The 23275-nt window shown below is 38.1% G+C and overlaps 1 protein-coding gene across 1 annotated transcript in view; it reads left to right on the forward strand.

Moving 5' to 3' along the window:
* Positions 1 to 23275, forward strand: part of OSTF1 (osteoclast stimulating factor 1) — a 52602-nt gene that overhangs the window by 17501 nt on the left and 11826 nt on the right. The window contains exons 2-7 of the mRNA XM_037492472.1: positions 7654 to 7700; positions 16319 to 16369; positions 17976 to 18039; positions 19647 to 19700; positions 21850 to 21957; positions 22552 to 22601. Of these exons, the coding sequence (XP_037348369.1) occupies positions 7654 to 7700; positions 16319 to 16369; positions 17976 to 18039; positions 19647 to 19700; positions 21850 to 21957; positions 22552 to 22601 (374 nt within the window). The remainder of the gene's footprint in view (positions 1 to 7653; positions 7701 to 16318; positions 16370 to 17975; positions 18040 to 19646; positions 19701 to 21849; positions 21958 to 22551; positions 22602 to 23275) is intronic.

A 23275-nucleotide genomic window follows, 5' to 3' on the forward strand; every position in this document is an offset into this window, starting at 1 on the left:
TTAAAGATTTATTTATTTTTATACAAGAGCTGGGGTACAGACCAGAAGCACGGAAGTGTGAAAGGATTCGCCGGAGACAGAGCGGAGAGCAAAACAGGCAGACGACTGAAATACTCTGCTGAAGGGAGCAGCGGGTGTGATAGGAGAGGTGTGCCACACCATGTGGGAATCTCCCTAGCCTGCCAGGAATCGAACCCATGCTGCAGAGGCTGCGGACAGTTTCACAGTGTTGCACTCAACTGGCTGCGCCACCGGGTCCGGGTAGCCCCTGGATAATTCCATTTTGGATAAGAGATTTTGGCATTGGGAGATTTTCCATCTCAGTCTTGGGTGTATAGATTCATTTGCCCAACTAGTCATTTCAGTATAGCAAGGCTGAAACTCAGACTGCATGTGGAGTCAGTGAGAGGCAGACTTGCACCCTCCATGCTGTGGCATAATGCTTCTTTTCTCTGACTTTTAACTTACCAGAAAGGGGGGGCCTGGGCTAGGGGTCGGTGGGCTTTCTGTAAAGGGCCAAACAATAAATACTGTAGATTTGTGGTCACAGATGGTGTCTGTTGCAGCTGCTCAGCTCAACCACTGTAGTGAGAAAGTAGCCATGGGCAATGTGCAAATACTGTCTTCCAAATTTTATTTATGGACACTGCAGTTAAAATTTCAAATAATGTTCATGTATTGCAAAATATTAATTTGATTACCCACTCAACCATTCTTGGCTCATTGGTTTTACAGAAACAGGCATTGCTGTCATGGGTCAAACATTGGATTCATCTTGCCTTTTGTAAAAGGTGATTTGACCAGCGTAGCATTTTTTACTTAGATTTCAAGGACCAAAATAAAGAGTTTTCTTATTCTTCTCTCCTCACCACTCTCAAACCCTACAAACTGACTTTGGAAGCAAAAGCAGTTCGTTTTGGGAAAAATTATCTTTAAGGGCCTTTACTCCTTCCTCTAACGCTTAGCCAGTCAAGACGTAGTTGGCAACCAGCTTGTCATCTGAAATTTTGAACCTCGTTCTTTGGGACTTTTATGTTATACTGAGGAGAAGAAATAAAAATAACCAGCAATTTTGACCCTCAATGTGAAAGTAACCAAGTTTGCTGAAAGGCACTAAAAAGCATAAGCAAAGGAAAAATGGATAAGAAAGGCACACTGTTAATAAACAGAAACCCTCTTGTCAGAAAACACACTGGCTACTGTTTTTAATGGGTCTGCAATTCCTGCAGCTGAAATCAAGACACGTTTCAAATTCTTTAGGTTTTTAGTATTTTTTAGATATAGATAAGGGGGCTTAGAGGGAAGAAGTTGGAATAAGGAAAAATGAAAACATGTTCACAGGTTTTTAAAATTGGTTATATGCTTTAAAAGTGTATGTGTAACTAGAATTAATTGGCTTTGATTTACATAATCCAGCGAAGATCCAACTCATTACAGTGGAAACTCTTGGATATTGCTGAGCTCACATGATTTCCTTTGCAAAGAGTATAGCTGCTGTGCTTTATTTTCAAGCAGTTGACTTTTGTGGAATGATGTGAATAGAGATCTTCATCAAGAAACTTGTTCTGAACTAATCATACCTCATTTATGGGGGTTGGAATCTGAAAAACCCAGGGGAAGCCGTGCTGGCCCACCAGAGCACAGCTGTTTCCTTTCACCCCAGCAATCTAAGTGATGGGCCCTGCCTCTTGGATATGATCTCATAGCAGGAAACATCCTGTTTTAGCATGCATATTTAATAGAAAGATTTAAATATGCCTAGTAGAAATTATACTAATACTTTTATTCACCCTGAGAGTATTTTTTGTGGTCACATCTTTTTCATGCCCCTAGGATATAAATTAAGTTTATGGTCCCTGCATTCTCTTGGAGAAATTATATATATATATATATATATGCATGTATACATATATGTATATATAGTGGTAAATTCTTATTTTTCTATGATTCTCCCTTGTTCAATAATTCTTTTACTCTTCTTTCTTTTTGAAAGCTCTTAATATTGGTTATAACTATCTGCTTTTGGGAGAGATGGGAAGATACTGTTTTATATATGCTAGCTAAATTTTGAAATTCACAAAGAAAGAGAAGATAAAATTTATTCTTTAGTAAGTCCTGTAGCAAACCGCTAATTGATCAGAGTTTAGAACAGTGCCTTTCAAATTTTACTTGACCTAGATCTTTATGTATGAAAAATTACCTAGTCAATTGAAAGTGCAAACATGTATTATCAGAATGTAAAAATATTATATTAGTGATGATTTTGATACTGTGAATTTGTGTGTCCAAAATTTATTATAGAAATAGAGAAAAGTATAGGTATAGATTGAGTTAATATTGAGAGACTAGGGCCTTCCTGGTGGCGCATGGGGTTAAGCACCACACTATGAAGCAATCCACAGCCTCTGCAGCATGAGTTCAGGCCAGGGAGAAACCCACATGGTGCACAGAACTCTTGTCTTGCCTGCTGCTCCCCTCAGCAGTGTATTTCAGTCATTCTGCCTGTTCTGTTCCCCACTCTGTCTCTGGTGAGTCCTCTCGCCCCCTGCATCTCTGGCCTGTACCCCAGCTTTTGCATACATAAATAAATAAATCTTTAAAAAGAAATTGAAAAACTATTTCACTAATAATTTGCCGGTGGGGGGAACCATTATCTCCTTTGTGTGATTGCCCTCAATGAAATAGCATCATCAACTTTAAGGTAATCTTCAATCCCAGGAGGTGAGGAGGTATGTTTTGACTTCAGTTTCTATTAGGGAGGAAAGAAAGCTTACTAAATTGGTGGCATTATCATGGCAGGCAGCTGATAAGTACCAGAGATAGCTAGCACCAAGATACCTTCTTTTTCCACAATCTTATTTTAGAGAGAACATTTGTTTGGTTTTGCAAAAATTTCATTTGGCTGCTGTTAATATTGCTGAGGAATTGTTTTCTGCCCTTTTATATCAAACTTTAAAAATGAATCTACCAGAATTTTTAATAATAAAATTATAATCATAATTTATATTCTGAATAATGTTTCACTTTTGTTCTTGTTTCCCAGATGAATTTCATTAGATTTATTCTTGTATCTTGTAATTCATTCTATAATGGCAACTTCTGGATTTGGCAAATACTTGGCCATTTAACATTATGCCAAAATGTGTATTTGGTAAATATCTAAAGTAAACATCCATCTGTTCATCTATAGCTCTAGTTACGAGGAAACAAAAATTTCACAAATCAGTTACCTCTATTGTGTGCAATGTACGCTGGTCTTTTTTGTTCTATTTAGTGTTTTAAAAAGCCACTAAATTAGTTTCACAATCTAATAGATCATGATCTGCAGTTAAAAATATCACTGTACCCTTGAGCAGAGAGGGGGAGGGGTCACTTTTGTATGCAGTATTTTAGTCAGAAAAGATGCAAGGAGGGTTTTTTAATTGTGTTCTTTTCTAAATGCAAATTAAGATCTCAAGGGCATGTTAAGACTTGTAAAAACTGAATTAATGCTACTGCCAAGTAATTTTCAATAGTGATTCTGCCAGTTTACATGCCCACTGTTAGTATCTTGAGAATTCCAGTTGTGCTTTATCCTTCTTAACACTTAGCACTCTCAATATATTTAGCTTTAACTGTTATGGTGATATGTAGTAGTTACCATAGCTATTTTAAATAAAATCCACTTGAAATGTCTCATGCTTCTCAGCATTTGTAAGAAAGAATGAAAATAAAATAATTGATCTTTTATAGGTAACTAAGGTCTGCTAATTTGAATTGTGATTCTTCTTGCTGTTTAGGATATGACTATACTTTATAGTAAGCAGTCCTTTTTTTTTTTCAAAGATTTATTTGTTTATGCATACAAGAACTGGGGTACAGGCCAGAGGTGTGGAGGGGTGAGAGGATTCACCAGAGACTGAGTGGGGAACAGAACAGGCAGATCTATGGAAATACACTGCTGAGGGGAGCAGCGGACGAGTCAGAAGAGGTCTGCTGCGGCATGTAGGTTACCTCTCTGGCCAGGGATCAAAGTAGTGCTGCAGTGGCTGCGGGTAGCTTCATAGTGCTGTGTCTTAATCCCTTGCGCCACCAGGGAGGCACAGCAGTCCTTTTTGAATGCTAGTTTAGTGGCTCATTCTAGAAGCTTCTCTAATTCTTCAACAGAGAATAAAGTATATTAGAAATTATGTTTGAGTTTGGTAGCCCCAAGTCCTTCTAAGTGCTCTTTCAGGGCCTCAGCGGTACACCATGTGTACTGTGTTTTCAAACCTCAGAAACAAGAAATTTTCTTCTTTTTTTTTTTTTAAGGATTTATTTATTTATTTATGCATATAAATACTGGGGTGTAGGCCAAAGGTGTGGGGAGTAGGGGTGGGGGGGTTGACTGGATTCACCAGAGACAGAGTGGAGAGCAGAACAGGCAGATCTACTGAAATATACTGTTCAGGGGAGCAGTGGGTGAGACAGGAGAGATCTGCTGTGCCATGTGGGTTAGCTCCCTGGCCAGCCAGGGATCCAACTGGTACTGCATTGGCTGGCAATAGCTTGATAGCGCTGTCTTTAACCCCTGTGTCAACCTTTACCTGTACAAGGCCCTGTCCCAGGTCCCCTTCCTCCTCTTTCACCTTGCTCCAGCCACTCTGGGCAATGATTAGGTCTGGGGTCAGCCTGACTCCAGAGAAAAATAATGTTTGGCTGATGACTAGTGAACTCAGCCCTTCTCTGTAGGAGCTGGGTGGGATTGCAGAGAACAGGGAAGGGTGTGCCTGGCAAGGTGAGGAACCAGCCAAGTGAAAAGCCAGCAGGGGCCTGCTGCCATCTCTCCTGCTGGTGTGATGGGAATTGCTTATCTTGCTTAGTCAGGAGACCAGCCCTACTGAAACCCTTAATACCTTTCACATGATATTTCATGCATAGATTCACATAAAGCATCAGACAAAAGATTGGGCCTCCTTCCACTCTTAATTCAGGGTGAATTCCTGGGTGATTTCAGGTAATTCATGCTATCTTCTCAGCTCCATTTTCTCTCTGTTGTATGTAACCAGACTTCCTTGAGAAAACGATCAAGATGGAGGGTCTCAGAAGAAGGCTTCTAAGATAGCTGCTCTGTATATGCAAGAATGCGACTGTTGTTTAGTTGGGATTCTGCTGTCTTTAAGTTAGGAATTGATCAGTGCCAGCTCTTTATGATCTTTTAAGATGTTTTTATTATTTCTTTAGATGTCTGCAAGGACTGTACTATGAGTCTTCCTTTTAATACTCTCTGTTAGCTTGTACACGTATAGAACATTGCCCAAAGTTGAATTGAATAGAATGTAAAAACAACCAGTGAATTGAGTGTTTTAATTATTATTCTCTTGAGATCATATCTGGGATTGTAATTATAATCATGAATGACATCTGTTTTTCTCTTTATTGCATTTCTTTCATCTGTTCTGGCTGTTTCTATTGCATTGGTTCATTTCTGCTTGGCTCACTTTTGAGAATGGAATAAATTAAGACCCAGAATTTTTATAATATATGGATTAAAGGGCATTCACAAGAGGCTAACATCCTGACATTATAGAAAAATAAGATTGTGTGTATGAAGCATTTTCTATATTTTACATAGGATGTTTCCTTGTATAATATTGAGGAGTTGCCTGGTTTTCTATGTTTAGTATAAATCAAAATATAAATAAATCTCCCACTTCTATTTCACTGTGAACACTTTAAATAGATGATCACAAAATAAACAGTTACAAAAATCAGTGATAGTGTTATACTCTAAGTATTTTTTTCAGGTTCTTTAATTTATTTTTGTATTAGCTGATATTGCCTTATCTAAACTCATTAGGTTGACATTGGATCTTGTTTCCAAAATTAGCCAAGGTTTGTCTCATCACTCCCATTCTCTCAAAGGAGCAGGAAATTTCTATTATTATTGATTTTGGTTACGAGTGGACTGCTTCCTCGTGTAACTTCTTTTTGGAAAGTTTGAAGTAATCAAGATAACTGTCTCCCCTCTCAAAGAGAAAATCAGGTCAGCAGAAAATATTTCTCCTGGCAGCTCCTCCTTCCGTTTGATGTTTCCTTTCTCAGGCCTCTGGGTGTGGGTCAAAAACAAAGTTACTCTGCCTGTTAACCTCTATTGAGAAGTGGCCATGGAAGTCAAATTGCAAGACTAATGTTTTCTTGCAGACCCACCTTAGAAATGGGGTCTAAGATGCTCTTCCATATTAGGACATTCAGAAGAAAGAAAATGATCTTCCCTCCTCTCACCAAAGTGTCTTTACTGCTTGCATTTTTTATAAAAATACCACATGCTCAGTGTAATGTAAAGTTGAATTACAGCACCCATAATTATGGGTGTATTATTCAAAAAGTGTGTACGTGCATTCTCAATGTAAACAGGATGTATCTGGCATACTATTCTATGAATTGCATTTTTTTTCATTGCCTATTTCGTAGGCTCTTTGCTATGTCAGTGTCATTGGAGCTGTCAGCAACTTTTCTTTTCAATGACTCTATCATCTGGATGAATCAGAACTGACTTACAGAGTCCCCTCTTAATGGGCACTGTGTCACTTGCCATTTTCTGGTATTACATATGATGTTTTTTTATCACGGTAAATACGATAACCACCAGCCACATGTGGCATTTTAACTTAATTATAATTAAATCATGTTTAAAATTCATTTCTCAGTCATACTTGCTGCATTTTCAGTCCTCTGGAGCATTATGTGACTAGCGCAGTGGTAGAACTTTTCCATCAGTGCATGAAGTACTTAGGACAATGCTGTTTAACATCACAACTGCTTTCTGTTCGTTCATTCATCCATTCTTCCTCATCCATTCAGCATGTAATTGTTAAGAACCTCCTGTGTGCTAGGCGCTGTGGTAGATAGTTGAATATCTCACTCATAAAATAAACCTTGGCCTCCCGGTGGCGCAGCGGGTTGAGTACAGCACTGTGAAGCTGTCAGCAGCCTCTGCAGCATGGGTTCAATTCCCGTCCGCCCAGGGAGATTCCCGCATGGCGCGCAGACCTCTCCTGCCTCACCCGCTGCTCCCCTCAGCAGTGTCTTCGGTCCATCTGCCTGTTCTGCTCCCCGCTCTGTCTCTGGTGAATCCTCTCACCCTCCTGCACATCTGGCCTGTACCCTGGTTCTTGTATAAATAAATAAATCTTTAAATAAATAAATAAATAAGAATAATTTAAAAAGATAAAATAAAATAGACACCTTTTCTCATAATGTTTCTCTAACAGGTTCTCTTTTCCCTCTCCATGATATTTTCTTTCTTTTGGAAAATATGAAGCTCTAAACCATTGGTTTAAGAATATTTAACTACTATCTATTGTCACATTAAGTGTCTCTTTATGTTAAACCCTCACCTTTCTAAACTTAATCATAGGACTTGAAGGACTTTATAGGACAAAAGCTAAGTACAAATAATTGTGTAGTTCCTGTTATTTGAGAAGAGGAAGCAAAATCATTTCTTGGAGGTGTGTGTTTATTCATGCTTTTATTTAACAAGTATTTTAAAAATACATCCTGTATCAGGAGGTGTACTTCCAAAACAAATTTCTCACATGGGCCTTTAATAGGGAATTCTGATAAATAGAATAGATAATACTATTTACAGCAAATTTAGAAATGATCGTGTGTTGTTTTTTCCTTCTATTTTAGGACAAGTTAAGGTGTTCAGAGCTCTGTATACATTTGAACCCAGAACTGTAAGTATTCAGTTTTAACTTTAAATTGATATAGAATGTAAAGCAATTTCTCTGAGACACTTCTGGCCTGTGTGGTCTGCCTTTCCTTTGGTGGATGTAAATAATTTACAGGAATGGATGTGCTCTCTTTTTTTTTTTTTTTACTGCACAGAGGTATGAAAGCTAAGCTACTTGATGACCTCTCTCCTCCCTCTCTCAAGGTCCTAGTCCATCTGGTGCTGATTCTCTCCCCCCACTTTAAGATCACCAGGCGATCTACACATAAAGCATGTGACTCTTAGCCATCCCCCTCTGAATCTCATACTAACCATCCCCAATTCTTCCCTTACCCTCCACATCAAGCTACACTATGATACTAGCTGCTAAGAGCACTTTTCTATGTCTCTGCTGTATGTATTTTCCATTGTTATACTCTTTGTATACACCCGTAAGTCCAGCTGTCCATCCATATGTTAGCACCAATTATGTGCAGCCATCAGTTCAGACCTTGGGGATGGTGGGGTGACAACAGAAATGACAGTCTCATAGAAATTGCATTCCAGGAAGGAGGGACACACAAAGGAATGTGACTGTCATAGCTTGATAAGTGTTATGAAGAAAATTAAGGAGGGTAAGAGGCAAATAGGCGAATGGGGAAAAAAGTGTTAGGGTATTTAGGAATAGCCATTCCATTAAGGTAGCATTTGAGCAAAGACATGAATGAAGTATAGGAGCAGAGGAAGCAGCAAGGAGCATCCTTGGTGGATTCTAGAAAGAGCAGGGAGGACAGTGGGGGCTGGAAAAGTCATGGATGGATGAGGAGGGGGAGGTTAAGTGAAAGGTTAAGTTAGAGGTCATATAGGGCATGGTGGTTTTTTTTGTTTGTTTGTCTTAATCCAAAAGGACAGGTTTATTACATAAAAAAAGCAAAGAGGAAAAGGATGCTTGCAGACACTGTCCCGAAAGGGACAGGTTTGTTAAAAGAGGCACCTGCATAGACACAGGTGGGCTTGAGTGCTGCCTCATTTGGATTTTGTTCAGGTTGAGATGGGAAGCAGTTGGAGGGTTTTGAGTATGAAAGTGTTTTTTAGACAGTTAAATTTTAGAAGAATCACTCTACTGGAGGCATGGAATACTGACTAGGAGCAAAACACTGGAAGCAGGGGTCTAGATAGTTAAGAGGCAGAGGAGAAAAAAAAAAAACCAAGAAGGGAAACCTGCTCTCTTTCACTTTTCTCTCTTCCACACTAGAGACTAGATCCTTTCTACTGTGGGCAACCAGCTAGCTACTAGCTTCATCTATGGGTTTGCCTTGGACCCTGTGTCACCAGAGTAGGCACCTCAGAAGAGGTGGCACTGAGCATTGATTCACTGCCATCTGTCCTGGCCTGCCTTCAAATCCCAGATCTGATGTATACTCACTGTACAAAATTTACTTAACCTCACATTGAACCTCTTCAATGGCACACAGCAAATTTATTAAGGAAAAAGATGTTTGTATAGACACAGACAAACAGACTGTATTTTAAAGGATTATTAGGAATAAGAGAAAGTTGGGGGAAAAAATAGGTACCTGCAGACAGTGCGAAGTCTTGAAGGACAAGATCTTCATTCTGAAAGAGTCAGATTTAAGAAAGAGACATCTGCATAGGCACAGGTGGGCAGTCTTGGGGCAAGAGCTGCATTTTATCAAAGCTAGGGGTGTTCTTTTATAGTGTTCTTTGGGGGTCTTCATTCCTTTGTGGAATTTTATCCCTTTGGGGTCTGATTGGGTTGGTCTTCTATAACCCTACCTCAGATTCCTGGACAGTCCCATAGCCGGTTTAACAAGTTAATCAACCCTACTCCTACCTTTGGTTCCTGCTCTTGTGAGACCTTTTGTCTAAATTTTTCTATTCTCAGTTTCCATCATCAGCAGTTTGTTTTCTTCAGATGCCCCTCTTCTTGACTTGTAGATGGCCATCTTTTTCCCCTGTGTCCACACACAGACTTTCCTCTGTACTTGTCTGTGTCCTAATCAACTGTTCTTGAAAGGACAAGTCAGACTGGATTAGGACCCAGTCTATAACCTCATTTTAGCAATTATTTCTTAAAAAAACTTGTCTCTTAATACTGGCACATTCTGACATATTGAGGGTTAGAACTAAACTGCGTGAATTTTGGAGAAACACAAAAATATAAGGGAGTATGAGACCCAGAAATTATTGTTTTGTCACAAAGTCAAAGAGAGGGCTATCGTGTGACCCCGAGGCAGATAGGAGTGGGAGGCGGGGAGGGAGTTATCAGTTGTCCTCCTGAGCCAGTCAGTGAATGACCATTTTATGCTGCTTCCCTAACTCTAAAATGGAAGCTGCGTTTACTCAGCTTGAGATCTTTGGTGATGTCTCCTCCAGTATCTTGATGATCATCACATTTGTCCTTTCTCACTGACCCTTCTTCCTCTTGTCCTTTGTTCCTCATGATTTTATGTCTTTCTGTTATTTGACACACATAACCTCTCCATCTATCTATTTTCTCCTGCCTGATTGATTTTCCTAAAATGTAGCTTTGAATCCATCACCTCATTCAATCCTTTACTTGACTAAGGACAGAGTCCTCTGTGGAAATGCTAAAATAGCATTTCCTATGTGCTGCAGGTATGTTGATTCCCAAAAGGCAAACAGCTACCCTCCTTCCCCTTCTGGGACCATGCCAGTCTGGATTTGCCATGTAGCAGAAACCATCTCTAAACCCTCTCTGGTCTCAGGACATTGCCCCTGTAAAATACTTCTTCATCTACCTAGAGGTGGGATGTCTCTGCCCCATTGAACTTCTCTGCTTGGCGTTTAGACCTGCCCACCAGCACAATGTTTAGGGGGTAGAAGAACATGGGCTCAGAGTTTACCCTTTGACTTGAGGACCTGCTCTGTCTCTTTAATAGTGATATAACCTGGGAAATTAGGAAATTCCCTAACCTTCCTACCTTGGTATGCTCATCTGTAAAGTGAGATTAATAGTGACCTCATAAGGTTTTAGTGAGAATAAGTGAGATTTATGTATAAAGCTATTGTAACTCTCAAGGAATCATTGTTACTATTAAAAGCTATGCTTGGTGTATTCATAGACATTTAACAATTATTTTTGATTGGTTGGTGCTGATTAATTTAGTCCCCCTCTCCTTGAACCTTCCCCCCATCCTCATTCTGCTCCAAGATTGCTCTTTAAAATATCTTAGTTATTATCGAATGCACAGGAGAAAATAGTTATTTACTTTGTTAGGTGTTTTGAATAGTCTATGTTTAAAATGTTATTATATTTTAAAATATTCCTGGTCCAAGGATCCTAGGCTGCACTCAGTTCATGCTTTATGTACTGAGTGGTGCTTGCCCTGTTGCCCCACTTCACTCCCAAATGTTAAAGGGGAAGCATCTGACTGAGCAGGTGGTGTCTAGCCCCACTGGCCTTCCTGTTTCAAGTGCCCATGCTACATAGTTGTTCAGCACTTTGATGTTATCTTAGAACTAGACTAGTTGCATTCTGTTTCTGAGTGAGAATTTTTGTGGGACAGTATTGAAAGCTCAGTTTAGTCAAGAACTCAGTTTGACCTATAACTCTTTTCTCTGGAGGGATAGGTATACCCAGGAACATGGCTGGCTGACCTGGTCTCCTTGAATTTAGGCTTGAGACAAGACAAGGTTAAAGGACTGAACTGAACTGTTTGGGACTCTTGTTGACATGTGTAGACCCCAGGGAGGCATTGGTCTAATTTTTAGCTAGTGCCCCACCTCAGGAGATGGGGACAGTGGTGTCTAACTCCAGTCTCACAGATCCTCTGAAAAGGTCAAAAACTGCCAGTTTGTGTTGTCTGGCTCTTCCTGCCAACTCATTTTTCATCTGTTCAGATTGAAGGCAAGTAGTCTGGACATTACTAAGCCTTGCTTGGTTCTTCTTTCTTGCCCAACCCACAATCCAATAAAATGTCATGTGGAGACCTGGCTGGACTGGATAGACCAGTATACAGATGTGCTGATGGGAACTAAATAGCATTTCCCATGTGCTGCAGGTATGGTGATTCCTAAAAGGTAACCAGCATGACACTGCTGTGTGACGTAATATTTACTCAGCTTCACTAGGTTTATAGGACCATGTGTAGAGGAAGGAACTGTAGGTTGCGATTCCAAAAATTGAGGTAGTCCCCCAATTGTCAATAACTATGTGTTTTATGGCAAATTTTTCAACCTCTCAGAGCCTGCTTGTGAAATGGAGATTATACATACCTATGACCCAGCCCTGCCTAATTGGTTGTTGTGAAGATCAAAGTTTGCTTTCAGGCATAGGGTATTGGTCAGTGGTACTGCCCTGTGTGGGGCCGGAAACAACAGGTATTTCCACAGTCATCACCTTTTAAACGGTTTATAACACCACAATGACCAAAAATGGCTACACATCCTTCTGTACGAGAAAAATCACAGGTGGTGGTGAAGAGCAGGAACTTCAGAGCCCGATTGCCATCTTTCAAGTCTGGGGTCCATTATGTATCTTCCCTTTGGCCTTGGACAAATATCTCCTTTCTAATGTGTTGCTAAGGATAGAACCCACCTCATAGTGTTGCTGGTGAGGATTAAATTAGTTAATATTTCTAAATGTCTAGACCAGTACCTGGTACATAAAAAATGCTATAAAGTGTTAAATTTCTGTGGAGATTTTGATTTTTTTTCTTTTTTAATTTTTGGAGCTCCTTGTTGACATCTGAAAATTTCAAAAGAATATTATAGTTATTCTAAAATTTTTCATAAAATATATATTTGCATAATCCAACAAAATTAATACCTTGGGAATTATATGTTACCAAGAATATGTGGAATGGAAATGAGAATATATGTTACCAAGTTTGTACTCACTGCTGTAATATCACAGTGGCCAATAATTTACCATCCTGATACCTTGTGGGTTTTCAAGGAGAGGAATGAAAGAACGTGGTTAAAAACCAAAGAGCCAGCTAGAAATATAGAAGTTCTTACTTGATTGTGTCACTGTTTTCCCATTTCTGTCCTATGACTATGATGCCAGGAATTTAAAAGTACATCCTCATTGAACAGTTTACATTAACTGTCCTGCTAGTGACTTCTTAATGGGAAGTGTGACTATTATAGGCAAAGTGTATTTAAAGTTTAAAATCATGAAATTACTTTGTTGTCGTATTGCAGCCAATAGTCTGAAGAATTTGGTAGGCCTCCTCCTTGGCTAGCTTAGGAGAAACTGCCCCTACTTTCTTTGGAAGAAGATATTTTACAGGTAGTAGCATTGTATATCAAGGAGCTATTGATTTAAAAGAAAATAAACTGCCCAGTCTTCTTTCTCAGGATAAAAAAATAGCAAGTCCTTTTTTACCTGAGTGAAATCGACCGTCTCTTCTTGTTGCCTCTGTTGAAAAACAAGTCTGACCTAATGCGTGACTTGTGGTGGACACCACTATTGAACAGTAGCCATTAATTTAAAAACGAAACAGCATGAGAACTATCAAAATGTCTGTACTCAGAGACATTTTCCAAATGGTGCACTTTACCAAACCACAAAGGACAGAGCTTCTTTAAAAACTTTTAAAGTTTTAACTGTTTTGGGCTTTATTGCCTTTATTCTTACTTAGGTAAAATTCATGTAACATCAAATTAACCCTTTTAAAGAGAACAATTCAGTGGCATTTAGTATACAATATTGTACAACCACTGCCTCTATCTAGTAGCAAAACATTTTCATCACTTCAGAAGAAAACCCTGTATCCATTAAATACTTGCTGTTCATTGGCCTGAGCTTTGTTCTTTTCTTTTTTTGAGAGAAAGGCTAATTTATATTGCGCCTTTTTTTTTTATAGCTATTTGTTTGGTGCTTTTTCAAATGTGCCTTTTTTTTTTTAAGGGCAGGTGATTTTATTAAATGTGAGAACTTGAACAGATTTGACATTTGCAATTTCAAAAGGGGGCCGAACTGTAGGGGGAGATGACTTTTTCACTCCAGTGAAAGCACTAGTGGAGGAGGATTCATCATAAGACATACATGAACAAGGTTAGCTCTCAGAAAATAAGATTGCCCCAGGATGGCTCTAAAAAAGGACAGATCTATTCAAAACTACAGGAAACTCAAGTCACTCCAGAAATTAATGCCTTGGCCTTAATACATCCTACTTCATTCCCCTCTCCCAACTGTCATTGCCATCTGAAGGAGAGATAATCAAATGTTGTTAAGATTGCCCACAAAGGCCAGCCTTACTGTTGTGGGCATAGCCACTATGTTCAGCTGTGATGCTCTGGTGGTGACCACTGATCTCTGAGAGTGATCTGATTTGCAGCAGGAAAATACAGTCATGCATCAGTTATTGATGGGATGTGTTCTAAAGATGTGCATCATTAGGGGACTTTGTCATTGTGCAAACAGCTGAGTGTAATTGATAGCAGGCAGAATGAGAGGCACCCAGGGACCTTCAAATATTGCATGCTTTCAATAGGTTCTGCCATCTACCACATAAAGAAAAACATAGTGCATTATAATTAATGTGCAATAGAGAAAAGAGAAGAAAGGATAGTAGTTTCTCAAGGAAACACCTGAAGTTACCCACCCTTTCCTAGGTAAATGCCCCACTTAACGCCCGAAAGCTTGCCACAAGTTTAAGGCACCTTTTGGCAGAGAACCATCGGAAAAGGGCAGAAGGGGCAAGGCAAGTCTGGAAGGAAAGAAGCCACTATCAAAGTACAAGCAAAGATAAAGTCTGCTGCCATTGTCAGTCTCCCCCTAGGTCTCTCACCCACATTTCTTCTAAATGTCTCCTTCCATATCCCCCAAGTCCATGGTGCAAGTCCAAGGCTGAGAAGCAAACGCAGCTTCTTCCTCACATGTCTCTCTGCTCCAAGTGTCTCCTCCAACTCTTCTCTCTCAAGTCCTTTTTATCTTTCCTTCTCCACTCAGTTCCACCTTTCTGATTGCACTGCTACATAATTATACAAATGTAATCATCTACCTCACACCTAGGTTTTATGGTTATAGCCTATTGGTACCACATTGTATATGTGGCTCATTGACCAAAATGTCATTAAGCAATCATGCATGCCATGGCAATAGTGCATAGCAATAGTGTGTGAATGCACGAAAGGGAATAGTTTGTTTCCCTAATCATTTTCTGTATTCATCACATTCGTAGTGACATTGATCATAGATCATCAGACTATTTTAGAGAAAATTTTAGAGGTCTATATTTTTTTTTCTCCTAAGTGCCTCTTTTAAATAACATTTAAATGTCATTGAGTTTGTATAGGTTCAACTAATTTTGTGTAGCTTATGCTATGTGTAAGTCTTGTCTCTGTAAATTGTCATTTAAATTCAAATGCTTTAAGAAGTTGCCTTTTAAAGGAATTCAGCTGTTTCTTGGTATCATTAATTGTTATTTTCTTATTTCAATATTTGAATGCATAATGCACCTAAATATTTATATATTTTGGTAATTTTTAAAGCATTGTAGAGCTGTAGTAGTCTTCATTTATCTTTTGGGGAAATATTTGTTATAATAAAGATCATCTTTAAAATTAAATAAATTACTACTGCAATCATATGTATTACTCTAGTCTGCAATTGAGGGAGGAGTTAAACAAATGGAAAAGTGAATGGCTAAAACAATTTGTTTCACAAGCATAATTTTTATTTGTATAGAACAGTAAGTGCTCAGAAATATCAAGGGCTCTTTTTAAAAAGTATTTTCCAACCAAAATTATGAAAGTAATACATGCTCATGATAGAAAATTTGGAAAATTTTCTAATCATATTTCATATATTATTATGATCTTATCCTATGTGAAATTTTGTGTACTACATTTTTCATTCACCATTACTACATAAACAGTTCCCAATATCTGAAACTCACTCTCATTAGACATCATTTTATTTACTCATAAAGTCATGCTGGTAAGTATTATCTATTGAAGGGGAAAAGGGTATTTAAGTACCTGACTTTTTTCAGAGTTCATAGGACATTTGGTTGGTATAGGCCAGAGCCCATATTGACTGTGTCATCAGCTAACCTCAGGGTCTCTGGACTGAGTTACTGCTTTTTATTTTTCAATTCGTTAGCCTTATTAAGGTTGAGTTATGTTTTAACTATTCTCATATATGAAATGTTCATTCTCTCTGAATATGATGAGATAGGATAATGGTTTTCTCAAAATAATCAGATGAAAGATGTTGATATGAGAGTTTAAGGACTGAAGCCCAGTGATAAGCTTTTAGCTGTTTTTCCTGGTTTTAATGAAAAACCATCCTTTTATGAAAGCACATAAATCACTTTTGGAATTTCTACAAGCAATTTTATTAATATTCTACTTTGGTATAAAAGTGTCTCGCTTTCATTATGGAAGAATATAAAGTATGGGGGTAATTCTTAATTGTTAAACATGTAATTCTTTGAAGTTCATCATGGGAAAGCTCAGCTTTCAATACATGTGTTAGTTTGTCAATGACGTTTCATTATTTAGCTTATGGGCAGGTTTAAGTATATAAAAGCTACATTATTAAGAATATTTTTAGGATTTGGAGTTTGTATACTTATCATAATCATTGTTTTCTAATTCATGAAAAATCACAGGGAGTCAAACTTTAAACATTTTTTTTTCTTTTAGCCTGATGAATTATACTTTGAGGAAGGTGATATTATCTACATTACTGACATGGTAAGCACAGCTAATATTTTGTAATACCACATATGAACTGAAGATGTTTAAGATGACTTTGAGAAATGGCTGATAGTACTTCCGGAGTAGCAAAGGAACAAGACAGTCACAAAACATCTTACTAGAAAACAAGGAAACAACCAAAGACTATTAATTAGGGGCACACTGGAAAGACACAGGAACTAAATTGACGTAGCTTCCACTAGCTAAAGATAGGATGATTTGAGCAATCAATTTAGGCAAAAACTGGCAAGGGTTGAAACACAGTAGAAGTGTTTGAATCCTTGAATTCCTAATGATACTTTAAAACAAATGTCACTGGTCACCCTGAGAGAATTTGAGGGTAACAACTTTTATTCTGGCAACTGTTAGGGAAATGAATCAGCATTTGTCATGCACTTTCTTTATGAACTCCATCTCTAGGTAACCTAAGAGTGGAAGAGGAAAATTTTCTCTTTAAAGACATCTTCCAGTTTAAATGAAGAGAGAATGATAGAATTAGAATGGCACCATTTTGCAATGTCTGTGAAATAATGGATCCATTGCTTATTGGCGGCTGCTAACATTACAAATAGAGAGACCACTGGACATATGTGTCTCTGATGAAGAAATCAATACTACCTGTGAAATAGCCTTGCTGACAAAATTGAAACTGGTTCTAACTGAGCCTCTTGCACTGATGACCAATTTATAGGCAATATGGGAAATAGAGGAATGCTTTTAATAATAACACAGGGAGGCAACTGGCAAAATTCAGTGTGAAACTACTGAACAAAATGTGGTTTCTCAACAAGTATATTGTGAAAGGGCTAAAACAAATGGAGGGGGAACTTGCTAGACTAAAAGAGACTTGAGAGGCAAATCAGTTAGTCATATTACATGGCCCTTATTTAGATTCCAAATTATGGGCTAACTGGAAAATTTGAATATTAATTTAAATGTTCAATGATACTGAGGAATTATTGTCAAAAATTTGAAAGAAAGTCAACCTGTGATAATGGTGTTAGAATGATATCTTTGAAAAAATTCTATCTTTCCTAGATATGTGCTATTTATGGATGAAAACACATGATGTCTAGAACTTATTTCACTATAATCTGAGGAGAGTAAATGATTCATTACAATTGAAAACTGGGTAAATGTAGGTTCTCTATACTGGTATTCCTATTTTTGTATCAGTTTGAAATTTTTTATAGTAGAAAGTTACCTCAAAAATGAAGGTGACATTGAGGTCTTTAGAAAACTGAAAAAAAGGGGGAAAATCTTTAAACTATGAAAAATTAGATTCTGAAACAAAAAAGTCCTTTGAATAGTCTGAACTAAATGTAAATATTTTCTTCTCTTTCATATTATCTCTGATTTTTTGGTGTTTGAGGCTCTGTGATAAAGTATATTTGCTTTTATGGGCAGATGTGTGAAAAGTTGTAATTTAGTGATAAGGGGAGTGGGTTGACATCTGCAGTCACGGAGTGGGGAAGCTTTGTCATTCTAACCAGCGCTAGTGGACATTTCGTGGAGTAGGTGCACACCATTAGCAAAATGGTTTTGAAAGTGATTAAATGTAAACTGGATTTGGCACCACTGAATTGAAGTCTTCTTTCATCAGACTGATACCAATTGGTGGAAAGGCACCTCCAAAGGCAGGACTGGACTAATCCCAAGCAACTATGGTAAGCGTGGCCTGGCGGCTTTACTTCTGTCTGTCCTTCCTACACTTGTAGTTGTCTGATTCTTGAGGCTTTTCAGCTTGCTGTTGTGGTTGAAAAATCAGTGGAAGTTGTTTCCATTCTAGGGCATTTTCTGCCCCTAGTCCTACCATTGATAAGATAGTTATGGACACCAGAGGTACTTGAACTTGACTCTTTGGAATAAGAAAATGCATATTACCATTCTTGAAAGAACCCCAGGATTCCAAGGAAGCACTTAGGGTTTTACTTCATTCAATGTTTAGAGCATTTTTTTTTTTTTTCTTTTAGCTAAATCTCATGGATGATTTCTTGGCCTAGCTCTTTCTTTTGTGATGAAGTACCCCTGTCTTGTTAATTCATGTTTGGAGCAGTGATGTTCATTAAATATTTATGTGGGCATTTTGGAGAGCTTAAACAGGAATATGTGGCCGCTGCCATGAAGCCACCTCTAGTTAGAAAAGGGAGAAAAAAGAGTAAAGTAAGAAGAGTACAGAACTGGTAAACAAGGGACCTGCATTTTAATCTGTTTTCTTCCACTTTCTAATAGCAAGGCACCTTAATAATAGCACTTAACTGCTACCTGTGGGACTCAGTTTCCCTGTCTGTGTAGTGAGAGGGCTTCCTTACAGTTTAGCATGAGATAAATCATTAGAGCAATAGTTTATAGCTGGCATCACACACCAGTTCCAAGCACTGGAAGGGGAAAATTCACTGTAAAGTTCTTAGGGGAGGGGAAGTGAGGGTTGGGTAAGGATCAAGGGCTGAGACTTGGGTCCAGCACTAAAGTCCTGCTTGGCTTGGTCTATGAGTAATACCATTCTGGGTTTAAAGGTTTTAAAACATCTCTACACTCCTCTAAACTTTGAAACCCCAAATACCTGTTTACCATTTACTCCAGTTCGAGGTTGTCATGGACCCTGAGGGTGTAAAATATTCGTTATTTTGGATTCCTAATAGCCAAGGAAGTATCCAGTTAAAGCCCTTTATGGTGTGAGGAGGTGGGTCTAAAGTTGCACTGGAACAAAGTTGCACTTCATCTCTCCTACTGATTCTAGAATAGTGAACATAGCTTCCCTCCAGGCAGGTAAGTGAGCTTACTACCTTTTCTGAACACAGGAAGCAAATTATTTACCCTTCATTCTCCTCCACACATGCTCACAGACAGGGAAACAATTATTTTCTGCCATTCAAAAGGGTGTTTGAACAGAATGTGAATAAGAACATCGAATGTTTTCTTTTGCATTTTTGTCACTAAGGTTGTGTTATTAAATACTTGAGTATATGGCGTGCAGGCCACGGATCTCTTTGTTTTTATTTATACCTCTAGTTAATTACTGTGTTTGTTTTTATTTCTACTTCCAGTTAATTACTGTTTTGTTAGCTATTGCTTAGCTTGGTTTCATCTAACACCAGCTTATTTTAAAACAGGAAACTTCAGTTTGATTTTCTGCTATTTTTTATCCACATTAAGGGAAACTATTTACAAAGAATCTAGTACTTGGGAAGCGAGGCAACTGTGATGAGTGAGAGGATTTAGTGAATCATCTCAAACACTCAACACTGGGTTCACACTTTTCTTTTCAATTTAGTGGCTGAGCAGGCAGAATCCATCGACAATCCTTTGCATGAAGCTGCAAAAAGAGGTAGGTGTAATTTTTTTTTTTTTTGGTTGAGAGACACAGTACTGTAAAACACAGATTTTAATTATATAGTTGGATGAGTTTTGACAAGTATGGACACCTATCTGCAAGATCTAGAAATTTCTTTCATCTAAAAATAAATAAATAAAAATAATCTGGTACTTCTCCCCTCCCACCCCCCAAGAGAGAAATTTCCCTTCCCAGTTAAATCCTTTCCTCCCTTGGAGGCAATCTCTCTTCTGTTTTCTGTTCTCCTAATGAGAAAAGCGTGATTTTAATTAAAAATTTTTAGTCAGGCAACTCTCCTGCCTGGCTGTGACTATGTGGGTGCCTCTCTTTTTTCTTTCTCCCTTTCTTAATAAACCTGTCCTTTCAAAATGTTAACAACAGTACTTTACCTAGCATCATGCTCAGTGGCAAGTGGAAAGTCATGGTCTGTGACTTCCAGAGCTCAAAGTCTGCTGCCTTTGAGAGATAAGTGTGGTTGATCATTTTTTTTTTAAGATTTATTTTATTTATGCATCCAAGAACCGGGGTATGGGGTATAGGCCAGAGGTGTGCGTGTGTGAGTGTGTGTGTGTGTGTGTGTGGAGGGTGGGGGTGTTAGAGAATTCACCAGAGACAGAGTGGGGAGCAGAACAGGCAAATCTACTGAAATACATTGCTGAGGGGAGCAGCTGGCCAGACAGCAGAGGTCTGCTGTACTGTGTGGGTTGGCTCTCTGGCCAAGGATCAAATTTGTGAACTCCTGGTGCAGTGGCTGCAATAGCTTCTTTGTGCTGAGACTTAACCTTGCGCCACCAGGGAGGCCTAAGTGTGGTTGATTATTATCACTGTGATAAGTACATTTGTTGAAGTGAGTTTCAGTTAAGCAGGCTTTAGAGGCCAGAACGAGTAACTGGAGAGCAGAAGGGCAGGGGCTTCTTGGGCACTTAATTGCTACCTTTGGGACTCAATTTCCCCATCTGCATAGTGAAGGGTTTTCTTGAAATCATTTCTAAGGTTCCTTTCAGTTTTAGTATAAGATGATTCATTAGACCAATAGTCTGTAGCTGACATCAGACACCAGTTCCAAGCACTGGATTAGTTGTATGACTATCATTATATATTAAGTATATATTAGTTGTATGAATATTAAGTATCATTGCAGATATAAAATATTTCTATAATAGATGTCATGTGAAAATGAAAAATCCAAATTATTGAAAAATAGCATGTAGGAGAGTGTTGGTATGGTTTAAATGTGTGTGGTGAGGATGGGCTGGTGTAGGAAGGAAGCAACAGGGGCCAGGGGTGTATGACTGAGGACCTTACCCCCAGAGCTTTATTCTGTGCATTGGTTCTCAACTGCCTGTAATTCCTCTCTCTAAATCTTAGGATATTTGACAGTATCTGGAAATATTTGGACTATCATGATTGGGAGGTTGCTACTGGTACCTTTTGGATAATTTGGGGACATTGCTAAACATCCTGTAGTGTATGGTTGGCCCCCACAACAAAATCTTCTCTAATTATAGACATTAGGGCCCATTGAGAAACCCTGCCATAGAAAAATGGGGAGTTTTTGTAGGGCCTCATTGAGCTTTCTTTCATTCAGTTTTAAACCTTTTTGAAATTGGAATGTGCAAAAGAAAATTATTGGCTTGGGATTGTGCACAAGCAAAACTACTAAATTGACATTGAAAATTCTTTTAAGTTAGATACTTATAGCATTAGCCAGAAGATTTTAAATTAATAGTTTCACTTCAGCATATAAAAGTACAACCTTTGAATAGGTTATTTAGTCTTTCTATTCTTGTAAGTACTGAAAATGCATTTTTAATATGAATAGTGTTTGCTGGTTGTTAGGTTTGATTGTTTTCCCCCCAAATTTCAGAATTTCACAAAGGATAAACATTTTTTACAACATAAAAATACCTTATGTAGCTCTTTCCATTAACCTACCATTAAAAATTGATGTTAATGCTTTCCATTAATAAATTGAAGGTCAAAATATACCGCAATGAATGTATTGTTGAGCAAGTCTTAATTTCAGGCTTGCTAATTAATCCATTGCAAATGGAAATTTATCCGGGATGAAATTCATTTAAAAGCAAAAATTAAAAATAAAAACGCTTTTCTTGTGTTTTTATAAATGTAAACTTTTTTTCAGGCAACTTAAGCTGGTTGAGAGAGTGTTTGGACAACCGAGTTGGCGTTAATGGTTTAGACAAAGCTGGAAGCACTGCCTTATACTGGGCTTGTCACGGGGGTCACAAAGGTAATACATTTTCTTATAAATGTCTATGCTGCTGAAAAAATGTGCTTCGCCTAGGGCAGCCAGAGTTACAACAAAGATGAAAAAAAATGTGCTTATTCTTTTCAAATCCTTTAGAACATCAGCCAAAAAGCCTTGTTCCTGGAAGCTCTATAAAACAGTGGGTAGAATGTGGTCAGCTGACTGCATGGGATCTCTATTACTTGAAAGAGTAGAAACTTCCTTCTTCTCTCAGGCATGGAAAGGCTACAGGAAAACAACAGTAAAATAAAAGCAGGCCCCACTATCTGATCTTTAGAGAAAAATGAGGCAGAATTGACTCTGCTAGCTTAGCCATGTCTTAAGGTATGCTTTTATGATTTATACTTTAAGTTTAATGCAAACTATTAGATTCCCAAAAGAAGTTTATCTTATTTTAACTAAAGAGCACATATTTTGTGGTATGAATATTATCATTGCAGATATAAAATATTCTTTAGTCTCCTATTTACATGAATTCTGAAAAATTTGTTATGAGAATCATTTGTTTTAAAATACCAGTCATGTCAGACTTTCACTTTTCATTCTTTAAAAATATCTTCTCGATTTGAATTTCAGATATAGTGGAAATGCTATTTACTCAACCAAACATTGAACTGAACCAACAGGTGAGCTTGCTTGCTAAAAATTTTTTATCACACCTGCCTTGTTCTCTGTGCCACTCATGGGCATGTTAGTTTTCAATCAAAATACTACAATCATGTAATTTAAAAATGATTGTTTTAAAATTCATATTATATAATGTCCCAGATGCCTACTGTACTCCTCCTTGTATATATTTTTTGTCTTTCAAGCTCTTTCTTCTTACCTTCAAGTTATTAAGGAATATGTTTATGGAGCTGTCTCGTAATTCATCTTTGTATGTATTTGGCAGCCTGTCTTGCAGGTGAAGGTTTAAGTTTGTCAACTGCCCCAGTTCTCATCTTCCAGCACCCAACCTTGCCTCCTCTGGTCTTCATAGTTTTTGGTGATATTATTGTGTAAAGCTTACAGTTATTATGGCTATTTAAATATTGTTCTCTGCTTGTATGACAGTTCTATGTCTATATCTATTGACTTATTTAGCGGTATTTTGGGTTTTATTTTTGTTATTTTTTTTAAGATTTATTTTATTATGCATATAAGAACTGGGGTACAGGCCAGAGGTGTGGGGTGGGGGTGAGAGGATTCATCAGAGACAGAGTGGGGAACAGAACAGGCAGACTGACTGAAATACACTGCTGAGGGGAGCAGCAGACAAGACAGGAGAGGTCTGCTGTGCCATGTGGGTAGCTCCTTGGTC

The sequence above is a fragment of the Talpa occidentalis genome, unplaced genomic scaffold (assembly GCF_014898055.3).
Source record: "Talpa occidentalis isolate TD23 unplaced genomic scaffold, MPIMG_talOcc4v2.1 talOcc4.7, whole genome shotgun sequence".
Lineage (NCBI taxonomy): Eukaryota > Metazoa > Chordata > Mammalia > Eulipotyphla > Talpidae > Talpa > Talpa occidentalis.